General features: G+C 65.8%; 1 protein-coding gene across 1 annotated transcript; it reads right to left on the bottom strand.

The window, feature by feature from the left end:
• Nucleotides 1–954: 954 nt before the first annotated feature.
• On the bottom strand, nt 955–6380 carry ENPP7 (ectonucleotide pyrophosphatase/phosphodiesterase 7). The gene is made up of 6 exons (XM_036009079.1): nt 6052–6380; nt 4623–4768; nt 2616–3242; nt 1613–1868; nt 1404–1463; nt 955–1022 (listed from the first exon to the last, which is right to left on the bottom strand). Exons 1-6 carry the CDS (start codon nt 6302–6304, stop codon nt 955–957), a joined length of 1410 nt encoding a protein of 469 aa, XP_035864972.1. The 5' UTR covers nt 6305–6380.
• Between the last annotated feature and the right edge of the window lie 5286 nt (nt 6381–11666).

Raw genomic sequence — 11666 nt, 5'->3', positions numbered from 1 at the left:
AACTGTTCTCTGGCAGTGCCATGCCCGACCCCCTGGCATCTCAGTGAGGGGCTCTGTCCTCCCCAGCCCAGACCTGAAAGGTCCCTTGAGTCTGTCCGCTGTGCCCCTTCCCCGCCCTGCCTCTGAGATGTTGGGTCCCGACCTTGGAGGGACCTCCCAACCGCCTGCACCGGCCCTGTCCCCAGGCTCCTGCCCAGGCGCCTCCGTTCCTTTAACTTCCCGCGTCAGACCATGGCACGCCCCCGTGTCACCTCGGCTGGGGCCGCCTCCTCCCCCCCAAACCCCCCCCCCCCCAGCGCACCCGGCTCCTTTCTCGTCAGGCGCCCCCCGCAGCCAGCCCCACCGCAGGGCCTCCCGCTTGCCCTCCCCTGCCCCGGCTCTCATCCCCAGGGCTGGCTCCTCATCGTGCAGGGCTCACCCCAAACCTGAATTCTCAGAGAGGCAGCCCCCCACCCGGCCCCCGCCCTGGCCTATAGCCCAGTCTTCGCTGCCTCTGTCTCCTGAGCCTTATCTGCTCCCCACCCCCTGGCCCCTAACGGCAGCCCCGGGGCTCCGGCTGGGCTCTGGGCCGCTGTGTGCCCGCGGAGCCCAGTGGAGAGCCCGGCCCGCAGCGGGCCCCCGTGGGGCTGCTAGGAAGAATGACCGGCTCCTCCTGGGGCAGAGGCTGGGGCATCGCAGGGCAGACAGGGGGGGGGCCGTCTTCCGCAAGCGGAGTCCAACAAGCTGGCTCCCCTAGTGCTCCGGGAACCCCACCCTGCAGCCGCCCCCACCCCTCCGCCACCACAACAGCTTCTAGACTGTTCTCTGGTTGTCAGGCCTGAGGAGAGAGGCCGGAAGGGGCTGCCCAGGTCTGAGACGGACCCTCCTCAGCGGGGCAGGGCCCAGGTTCACGGGGCTGGAACAGACTGCCCCTCCCCCCACCTCCTGGGGCTCTGACCTTGCGCACTGGGGGCACTACGCGGCTTTGGCCAGGAGCAGTGCAGCCAGCAGCACCCCTGCGGTCAGGGGCGGGAGGGCGGGCCCTAGGGAAGGAAAGGTGGGAGACCCAGTGAGGGGGGGGTGTGGGGGCATGTCACGCCCCCTCTTCCTCGAGAGTGGGCGAGGAGCCCCCCCAGTTCATGTCCCAGCACCCCCTCTGTTCCCCTGCCCCAACACACAGGCTGCACTGCGGTCCAGCTCCCAGGTGACCTTTGCCCTTGAGGTGGGTCAGGGTGGGGAGGGGCTGGGAGTGGGGAGGGTGGCAGAAGATGACTCCAGGAAGGACTCCCTCAAGTGACCACATGGGAGCCCGGGCTCCATGGGACCAGGAGCCCGGAGGGGGTGTCACCCCAAAAGGCCCATCCCCGGGGCAGACCACCCACCCTCTGGCCCTCAGTCTCTGTCCTGCACGTGCCCAGGCCCACCTGGTCTCTCTCCTGAGCTGGTGACACGCGTCGAGAGCGTGCCGGGGACTCCCGAAGTTCCTAGAAGCCAGGGACAGGGAGAGAGTGGGCAGCCCCTGCAGCTGGCAGGGCCACTGGGTCCCCAGTGGTGCAGGCCCCTCTGCATGCAGGCCCCTCCGCGTGCAGCCACCCGGCAGCGGAGTGGGGGTGGGCGGAGGGCAGCGCCTCACCTGCGTGGGGTGTGGGTGACGGGGTGCTGCCGGCCTCGGGCATGAGCATGGGCAGCAGGGTGCTGAGGGCCCCGTCGTTGGCCTCGGGCACGATGCCCAGCAGCCGGCACAGCAGCTCGTACACGTGCACGCTCTCGAAGGGCTCCACCTCCAGGCCCTTGCGGAAGCTGGGGCCCATGGCCCGGAAGATGGTCTTCATGTCCATGTGCTGGTTGTCGAAGCCGTGCTCCCCGTTGTTGAACTGCACGTTCAGTCTCTGCGGCAGGGGCGGCGGGGGCGGGGCGGCAGGGGCGGGGCGTCGGAGTGCGCACGCAGGCTCCACCCACCCGCCCTCTCCTTTCCGCCACACCCCTGCCGCAGCAATACCCCTGCGGCCGGGCTGAGGCTTCCCAAAGGGGTACGCAACGGGGAAGGGGGGGAAGGGGGGAAGGGGGAAGGGGGGAAGGGGGGAAGGAGGGTGGTTGGGGCACGGCTCAAATTCTGAGCCTTAATGGATCAGTGGCCTAGGAGAGCTCCTCCAAAGACCTGGGGACATGAACGGGGGACCCAGTAAACGGGGGTAGGGGGTGGAGGTTGCCACCCCCAGGCGGTGGGCCCCCCCCTCCGCCACCCCTACCTCTCCGTGACTGCCTGCCTCCTCAGCACCTTCTCCCTGGGTCCCCTCCCCCGTCTGGCCTCCCCTCCAGCGCTCCCTGGGCCCTCTGCCGGCGGGGGACCGGCTCCTTGAGCTGCCTCGTCCCTGTGGCTCTTGTGGCCGATCTTCTCCTACTGCCCCCTACTGGTGCACACACGCAAACATGTACACACACACACACACACACACATACACGCACACACGCTCCCAGGGCATGGTGGTGACCGCGACCCTTGGGTGGTCAATGCCCCTCGAATCGGGGACTAGCCAGAAACTGGGGTGCCTTTTAGAGGGCTGGAGGAGCCCCAGCAGCCTCCCGGGGGCAGGGCCCACCCCGGCCCGGCATCCTGCGCGGGCAGCTCAGCTCACCCCGTGGATGACGTAGCCGGGGTCGCTGTACATGACCAGAGGCGTGACCCTGGGGTTGTTGGCGTAGTGGAAGGACTCGGGGAAGGACTCCTTCTTGTAGACGTGGAGTCTGGGGTGCGCGTCCTTGAGGGCCTGGTAGACGGCCTCCAGCCGCCCCTCCTTGGGGAGCAGCATCCCGTTGGGGCCGTAGTCCAGCAGCTCGAACTCGATGTCCTTGAAGGTGAAGTTGGGGAACTTGTGGAACTCCACCAGGTCGCCGGCCTTCTTGTTGACGGTGGTCATGCCGTGGTCGGACGTGACGATGAGGTTGAGGCCGCCCTCCAGGCCGCTGCGCCGGATGCCGTCGCGGAGGTAACCCACCGTCCTGTCCACCTGCTTCACCATGTCCCTCCTCTGCTGGGAGTCGGGGCCGTACCTGTGGCCCGTGGAGTCCGGCTCCCCAAAGTAGAGCGTGACCAGGTCCAGGCCCTCCTCCGTGAACCACCGCATCACCGTGTCGATGTTGGCCCTCCACTCCGTCTCGTTCTTGTAGTTGTGCAGGACGCCCTCCTTCCGGCTCAGCGTCACGGCCGTGCCTTGGTAGGTGACGTTCCCGCCAGGGTAGAAGAAGGAGCCGGTCCGCAGGCCCTGCCGGGGGAGGCGGCCTTGATCCTCACGCCGCCGGCCTGCTCCCGCGTGACCCGGGGTTGCTGGCCCACGGCCCCTCTGGCCTGGCCTCTGTCTGCGCCCTGACCCATCCCTGCTCCCGACCGCCGCCACGGGCCTTTTTATTCTTTATTATTACTATTGTTTTTACAAGATCTTACTTATTTATTTTTTGAGAGAGGGGAAGGGAGGGAGAGAGGAAGGGAAACATCAACTAGTTGTCTCCCATATACCCCCAACCAGGGACCTGGCCTGCAACCCAGGCATGTGCCTTGACTGAGAATCGAACCGGTGACCCTTTGGTTTACAGGCGGGCACTCAAGCCACTGAGCCACACCAGCCAGGGCGAGCCTTTTTATTTTCTGAAAAGTGTTCCATAGCTCTTATCTGGGGCCGATAACGATTTTATAGAGGACAGGGCAGGCGGGCAGTGGACTCAGCACTAAGGAGATAAGGAATGGACAAGTGTCCCCAGATACGCAGAGTCCTCAGGGCCCCGGGGCTCTGCCCTGAGGCCGAGGCTGCCAGGGAGCACCGCCCCCCTTTCCTGGCTGCAGCCGGGCCTCTTGCCGCCATGTCCACACCCAGGCCTGTGTCCTCGCCTGTCTGCCCCGGCCCACCTCCTGCCCCTTCCAGCCTTCACCCTGGTTGTGTGTCCGTCTGTCCTTCCGTCCACCACCTGCTGCTTCACTTACGGAGCCACCTGTCCGCCCAGCCGTCTGTCCACAGGTGCCCGTCTGCCCGCCAGCCTCCCAGACCGAGTTCTCGGCTCCGGCTCTCTGGGCCTGAGCCCGGCCTCGGGCAGCCCCTTCCGCAGCTGGGGCATCAGGGCTGAGCGCTGCCCTTCACTTGACGTGGCTGACCGGAAGCCACATGTGTGGGGCCAGGAAGCCCCCAGAACACTGCAGGGTGGTGGGATTCCTGGGCTGATGGCACACCCCGCCTCCTATGGCATCTGTGTCCCGAGAACTTAGCTCCCAGCCCTGAGGGAGCCGCAGGAGGGGGAGGCACAGAGCTGTCCCCTCGTTCCCTCCCCTGCCTTGTTGTGGAGGGGGGTGCGTTCCCCCCTACAGCTCCCTTCCTCAGCACCGAAGGGCCCAAAGGTGCAGTTTTCTCTCCGGCCGGGCGGAGGGGGCCGGCCCTGCTGGTCCCTGGGCTCCGGGGAGGACCCGGCGGGGCTGTGGAGCGGCCGGCAGGTCCTGCTGATCGCCCGGCACCCTCCCACCCCGGGGCCACACTTCCCTGGGCTCTGTGCCAGGGCTCCCAGCGCCGGGGCCAGGCCTGCCTCGGGGCTCACGCGGTCAGGGCCTTTCCCCTCCCCCGTCCCCACTGCCATCCGAGGGGGCGTGGGGGTGGCTTTACCTGCCTCTGGGCCGTGATCCAGATGGGCACGCTGCCGTTGTCCCACCACCTCTGGATGCCCAGCGTGGCGTGGTAGGGCAGCTTGACCTTGCTGGTGGTGTTGTAGAACATGTTGTGGACCACGCCGTGGTTCTCGATGTACTTGCCTGTGGGGGGGGGTGGCAGAGGGGACGCGGGGCAGGCGTCGTCACACACACGGCCTCGGCCCGCGCCCCCTCTGCCCTGGCAGCCCGCCACACCCTGCCGCTCACCGCGTGCGGGGCACTGGCAGCCTCGCTGGTTTTAGCAAAAGGCTGGCGCGACCTGGGCGGCCCCCAGGAGGGGACTAATGAAGTGAGTTACCGTCCGGCCCGGAAATAGCGTCCCAGGCCGGCACTGAAATAAGCCAAGTGGAGGTCTGTGAGGCGTCTTTTTAAATTTGCGTGTTCCTCAGGGAACGCACACACGTGAGTTCGGAAGACACAGGAGGAGAGGCCATAGGTGTGTGTCCCCTGCCTGTGCCCCTCCCCCATTTGTGACACGTTAAGTAAAATGGCGATGTGCAGAAAGGCCAGCCGGGTGCCGGCATCGGTGTGTGCCGGGCCGTCAGGGGCTCAGGCCACAGACACGCTCCCCCGAGGACGAGCCGTCTGCATGCCCTGCACAGCCACGGCTCCCAGCGGGCGTGTCAGAACGTGGTGGTCTCGTCTGCAAACACGGTGGTGGCAGATGTGGTGGGGGACCGTAAGAGGAGGCCCTTCTGGGTGGGGGGCCTTGAACCCAGTGACCGTGCTTCTTACAAGAAGAAGAGATTTCCCGGCCGGGGCCGGTGGCTGGGGTGCGGGCCAGGGCCCCCGGCCCCGCCTCCCGGTTCCCGGTTCGGGGCGTGCAGGAGGCAACCTGTCAATGTTTCTCTCCCCGTCTCTCTCACTCCCTTCTCCTCTCTCTAAATCAGTACAAGCTTTAATAAGAGAAGGACGAGAGATGCAGGGGAGATGGCCGCGTGACGGAGGCGCTGGTGGCAGAGCTGCAGCCCGGAGCCGGGAACACCAGGCGGCCGAGGCTGGGAGAGGCGGGCCCAGCCTCAGTCAGGGGTTCTGTTCCCAGGCAGCTGGGGGCGGGGCGGGCTGAGCACCCGAGACTGCGGGAGCCTCAGACTTACCCTCAGGCCTGTCTGAGTCCCGGCCACATCCGCCTCCTCCAGGAGGCCTCCTGGGTTGTCACCCTGGCTGTGGTCGCCGTTTAAAAAGGGACCAATGCCTGTAGGCTTTTGCCCGCTACCTGTTTCGCTCATGGGGAGGCCTGTTGACGGTGCCCTGGGCCCGGCTCTGTCTCGCCTTCGTCCCCACATGGTGCCCCACGGGACAGGGCGGTGTGTGTGCCCCGGTTCCCCTGGTTGCCCAGCCCCCCCGCCACCGACCCCCAGGCCCCGCCGGAGGCCAACACTCACCGGTGACCAGGGTGAAGTGGCAGGGGCTGGTCATGGTGACGAAGGCAGGGGTCATGTAGCGGGCTTTCACGCCGTCGAGCGCCATGGCGTCCAGGTTGGGGGTCTCCACGTCCTGGTCGTAGTCCCAGCGGAAGCCGTCGAAGGACACCAGGAGCAGCTTGTTCCGGGGGCCCTGCCGGCCGACGGGCAGCCCGGCCCCGGGAGCCAGGACGGCGGCCAGAGCCACAGCCAGGAGGACGGCCGAGGGTCTCATGACGGCTGCTCCAGAGGCACCAGCACTGGGCGCGCGCCTGCGGGGGGCAAAGCAAAGTCCCAGGGTCGCCCGGGCGGGCCTTGTCCTGGTCGTCTTTGGAAATGAGACTGTACAGTTAGTTACCTGTGTCACCTGGGCCTGGGCCACCTCTGGCCCGGCCCTCACCTGGCACTTGCCTTTATTGACTGTGCTCCTCCCCTGAGCACAGTGCATCCTCCCGGGGAGGGTGGGTCCGCCCCCTTGGACGGCCTGGTCTCCACCCCGGCTCTGGGGCAGCCCTCCGTCCCTGTGTCCTGCTCACTGTGACCCCAGAGCCCCTAATTCGGGCGGCCTTCGGAGTATGGGGGCCTCAGGCCTGCCTGGGCCAGGGTCTGGGAGCCGAGGGCCCACAGCTCAGTCCGGGGTTGGCCTTGTCTGTGGGGTGCTGCAGCCCAGGGACCGCCTCTTCCCGCCCTGCGGGGGCAAACAGCCTCCTGGGACAGGGCGGGCGGGACCACCCTGCCGCCCCGGCCGGTGCTGTTGCACCTTCCTCCTCTGGCCTGGGGGTCCTCGGAGCGGCACACGGGTGTGGGCAGTCTCGTTCGATGGACTTGACCAGCACGGTGGTCAGAAGAGGCGGGCGCCCCCCTGTGGCCTGTGCTAAGGGGGGTCTGGGAAAGTGTGTGAGAGGGCGCCTGAGGTCAGTGCGCCGCTCTGTCTGTTGCAGTCTCTGCCCCTCTCTCCCTTCCTGTCTCTGGGGCTCCGCCTCTCTCTACCAACCTTTCTGTGAAAATTAAATTCATTGGGGCGACTCTCCTACCTGCCTTGTGAAGCTGGTCCCATGTACCAGGCACGGGGCTCAGTCCTGGGGACCCGGCGGGGAAGGGGACAGAACTGGCCGCTGACACACGTGCAACGAAATTGGCAAACAAGCGAGACAGGAAGAGTCACCCAAAGCAAATACAGCGGGGAGGCTGGATGGGGGGTCCCGTGGGGCTGTGGGCACAGCACGTGCTAGGTGGGGGCGGGGCCTCCCGAGAGGGTGCCGGGCCAGAGGGAGATTCCGGGGGGAGGTCGGGGCTGGGGCCCCGGGGTCCTGGGGTCCTGGGGTCGGGTGAGCTGGCCGTAGCGGCGCTGGGCGTGGGGCCCCAGAGCCGCGGCGCACAGCCCCGCGTACTTCGTTCTGGGAGCTTTTCTGCGCGGCAGAGGCACCGACGGATCTGACAGTTGAAGGACTAGCGGCTCCGTTTGAAGGCAGAGAGGGTGGTCGGCAGGAGAGAGGAATGGATGTTGGGTGCTGGGCGCGGAGGTGACTCCTGCTGGCCCCGCGGGAGGCGCTGGTGGCCCGGACCAGGGTGGGGGTGTGGGAGTGGCAGTGGGGAAGGGAATTTGGGGACCTCCCCTCGATTGCTCGTGGGGGAGACGGAAAAGGGACAATCCAGGCGGACGTCCAATTCAAGTCTGAGCAGCTGGGGCGATGGTGTCCCCAAAGACCGGGAGGTCAGAGGGGAGGCCACCGGAGGAGCGGAGACTGGAAACAGAGTGGAGGAGGGGGATGCTCCAGCTTGAGACCTGGAGGCGGGTCACGGAGGAGCCTGGATTGGATGCTAATAAAATCTAATATCTAACATAAAATTTAATCTAATGTAAAATGTACTATCTCTGGAGCAAGATGGCTGCCAAGAATAAGGACTACATTTCCCAGCATTCCTCACAGTGAGGCCTGACCATGTGACCACACCCTGGCCAATGGGTCCAAAGAATAATGTCACGTGACAACCACCTCCTCCATTCCCCAGCTTTGCCGCCTGGAGCTCAGAGGCCCCCGCCCCGCCCCGCCCCCCGCCCTCCCCGCGCTGGGGGAGGGCCCGTAGATGAGCCCGGGACAGCTCGGCCCTGCGCAGCCCCAGGCCGAGAGTCAGCACAGTGTTGGGGTTTGCGTCGCCCTCAGCGGGACACAGGCAGAGGCGACAATAGGAGGATGGCTGCTGGGTTTCGGCGGGAGGGGCTTGGCCTGCCGAGGGCACGAGGGGCCCTGGGGACGAGGGAGGGGCTGCCCGGTGGTCCAGGGGTGAGGCGGAGCTGGTCTTGGGCAGGTGCGTGTGGGGCGCGGTGAGCGACCCAGTTTTGTCCCTGCCCGGCCCCTTCGGTCCCAGCGGACCTGGGGATGCCTCCTGCTCACCCTCCCGCCTGCCCAGGTCCGGCCTGGGCCGCAGGGAAGGTCTGTGTCCGGCTCTCCTCCAGGCTCCTTAGCTCAGCCTCCATCAGGCCCCTTTTTCTCCCTGGTGCCGTAGCGCAAACGCCGCCTTTACCCACGATCGCCTTCCAGCAGGAGCTCTTGAGGGTAGGAGTTAGTGCCACCCTCCCTCACGGGTGGGGAGCCTGAGGCAGGGAGCCGTGGACAGCCACTCAGCGAGTGGAGCAGCTGGGACTTGCACCCGGGCTCCCGTCCTTCCCTTGGAACCATGTCTAGACGCCATGGGTTTACTGCCACTTGGGATCCGATTGTGGGCTTTGGGGCTGTTGGGTTTTTCTTTCTTCTTTCTAATAGCGCAGCTGCGGCTATCTCGGTACTACTGGCTTTTCTCTCTCTCTCTCTCTCTCTCTCTCTCTCTCTTTTTAAAAGATTTTATTTATGTATTTTTAGAGAAGGAAGGGAGGGAGAAAGAGAGAGAGAAACAAACATCAATGTGCTGTTGCTGGGGGCCGTGGCCTACAACCCAGGCATGTGCCCTGACTGGGAATCGAACCGGTGACCCTTTGGTTCGAGGCCCATGCTCAATCCACTGAGCTACGCCAGCCAGGGCTGGCTTTTCCCTTTTACACACACTGTATCTCCTCGGGACTCATACCTGGAGGGGGACTGGGAGTTCCCACCGGCAGCGTGCTCTCGGGACTAATTGTCCTGATGTGCTTCCTCCGCCCCACGGCCTTCGTTAGGTTTTATTCTTTTATTCCTTTGGGGCGGCTTAGTGGGTGTGCAGTGAGATTCTAAAGCAGGAAGCCGGAGAGGCGAGGAGGTTTCCCGGGTCCCGATTTCCTCGCCCTGCCCCCACTGCAAACGCTCATCCTCTCCCGTGACGGGCGGAGGGTCGGCGTGCTGCGGCCCTTTGTGGACCTCATTGCGCATGGTTCTGAAGGTGTGTGTCTGGCACCTCTTTTCTCTAGACTTTCCTCACGTATATTTCCCCTCGTGGCTTTCTGCACTGGCTTGCACGCTGGCCTCTCTTCGGGTGGAAGGCAGCCCGAGGCTCCCTGAGCCCACAGGGCCGGCCAGGCCGCTCCCTGCGGACCCCCGAGCCCAGCGCAGTGCCTGCTCAGGGTGCCCGCTCAGCGCACGGGGGTCAGGTGAGTGAATACACAGAGGGGACCTTTATGCAAATATCTGTGGTACTTCCTGATTAGGCAAAACATTTAAAAATATAAGCCACGTTAGAACAGCTTCAGGTTCAGGGACAAACTGCGAAGACAGAGGGTTCCTGTATGCCCCCGGCCCCACGGACAGCACCGCGCCACCAGCCGAGCGGGCGCGCAGAGGACGAGCCACTGCCGAGAAGTGAGCCTGAGCTCAGGTCCCCTCCCTGCGCGGGCCGCTGCCCTCGCTCCAGTCCGGGATCCCTGTTCCGCTGAGTCACTGCTTCTTGTGTTTGTCTTGGCTGCGACCTTTTCCCAGAGTGGCCTTGTTTGGATGACATGGGCGGTTTGGAGGAGTGGTGGCCAGGCACTTTGCAGACTGTCCCTCGGTTGGGAGTATCTGATAGCTTTCTCTCGATCAGTCTGGGGTCTTTGCCGGGACCTCCCTTCCCCGGGATGAGGCGCCCTTCCATCACAGCCCAGCAGGGCACGAGCCGTCACTGTGGCTTGTCACCGTCGTGGCGGTGACCTCGGTCCCCTGGCCGAGGGGACGGCTGCCAGCCTTCTCCCCTGTAATGTCCCTCTTCCTCCCTCCCCTGTCCACGCTCTGCTTTTTGGAAGGCAGGTCAGTGTGTGCTCGGGGAAGTGGCGGTCCCGCTCCAGGTCCTGGGGGCAGGGCACGCGTGGGAATCATCTGGAATTTGTCAGGAGGTGTGCATCTTGTCCGAGTTTACCGATCTGTTCAGTCACGTCCGTCAGGACGGACTCAGGGCTGTTTGTTCCGTGCTTGGGGCTGCAGCCCAGCGCTGCTTTATTTATCGTGTGGCTCCACCGCCCCGCCCTGGCCGCCGGGGGCTCTCAGGGGCTCCTGCGCCCCTTTGACTCGGCCTCGTCCTCTGGGTCCCTGCTTCCTGGCGCTTCAGGGCACCCCGGGCTCCTCTCGCCTGCTCTCTGCCCCAGCCGGCCCTTCCCCCAGGGGCCCTGGGTCCTTTCGCTGGAGATCTTCGGCACCAGGAGCTGGGTGCTGGGTGCTGGGCGTGTTGCTCGCTGCCGGAGTGTTGGTGACATGTGTGCAAGTCACCACTCCAGCTGTCCCTGAAGCCGTGGGCTCCCCAGCTGAGTCGGGGCCCTGAGGCCGGAGGCAGGGCCAGCCCCTCCCCGGCGGGGTGTCCCGGGCAGACCACCTCCGCTCCAGGGTGGGTCAGGTCCCGAGGCCACGCCTCCCGGGTGTAGTGGGAAGCTCGCAGCTGCTGGTCTGCTGCTTTTCTCACTCGGGGGGTCCTTGGGGCCCCACGGGACGGGACCCAGAGGCCTCCTCGGCCCCGGCGGTGGCCGGGGGGTTTGCTACGTGTACAGGCACACGTGAACTGATGCGGCTGAGCCACGCATGGGTCTCGGGCTGTGAAGACCCAGCCCGCCCAGCCCTGTGCCGGGGTCTGCTGGGGACAGGGGCGTGCCGGGCACTGTCCCCCTGGAGGCCAGCCTCCCTGTCAGCACCCCTGTTCTCACTCACAGCCTGGTTCGGACGCACGCCACGCACAGGCTTCTGTGTCTCCCGCAAGGCTGGGGGTGGGGGACACTGTATCGTCATCTCCAGGCACAGGGCCCAGCACACAGTAGGCGATTTACCGGTCCTGGAACGCCCGGATGAGAGCCTGTGCGGGGGGCATTAGCGGGGCCCTGTCATGGCCGCACCCCCGACTGACCGACTTCTCCTTCAGTCTGAAGCAGCGACACCTCCCCACCCCCACCCCCACCCCCAACGCAGCCCGGGGCTGGACGCCCTCGGGAGGACAGTGGGGTGGGGGGGGGGTTCCAGCCACAGCTGTCCCAGGGACAGGGGTTCCTCCCAGAGGGCCACTGCGGGGACAGCGGAGATGACAGACTCAGCCGGAGAGGTTAGGAGACCCCCCCATGAGCACCCCGGCCCCGACCCCTGGGCCTGCTGACGGTGGACCCGGGGACTGGGGCCCGACCCGACCTGCAGGACAGCAGGGTTCAGTAGCTCGAAGCCTGCTTATCAGTTGCC

This window comes from Phyllostomus discolor, chromosome 8 (assembly GCF_004126475.2).
Source record: "Phyllostomus discolor isolate MPI-MPIP mPhyDis1 chromosome 8, mPhyDis1.pri.v3, whole genome shotgun sequence".
Lineage (NCBI taxonomy): Eukaryota > Metazoa > Chordata > Mammalia > Chiroptera > Phyllostomidae > Phyllostomus > Phyllostomus discolor.
The sequence above is the reverse complement of the archived record's forward strand: the minus strand, read 5'-3'. Positions and strand labels throughout refer to the sequence as shown.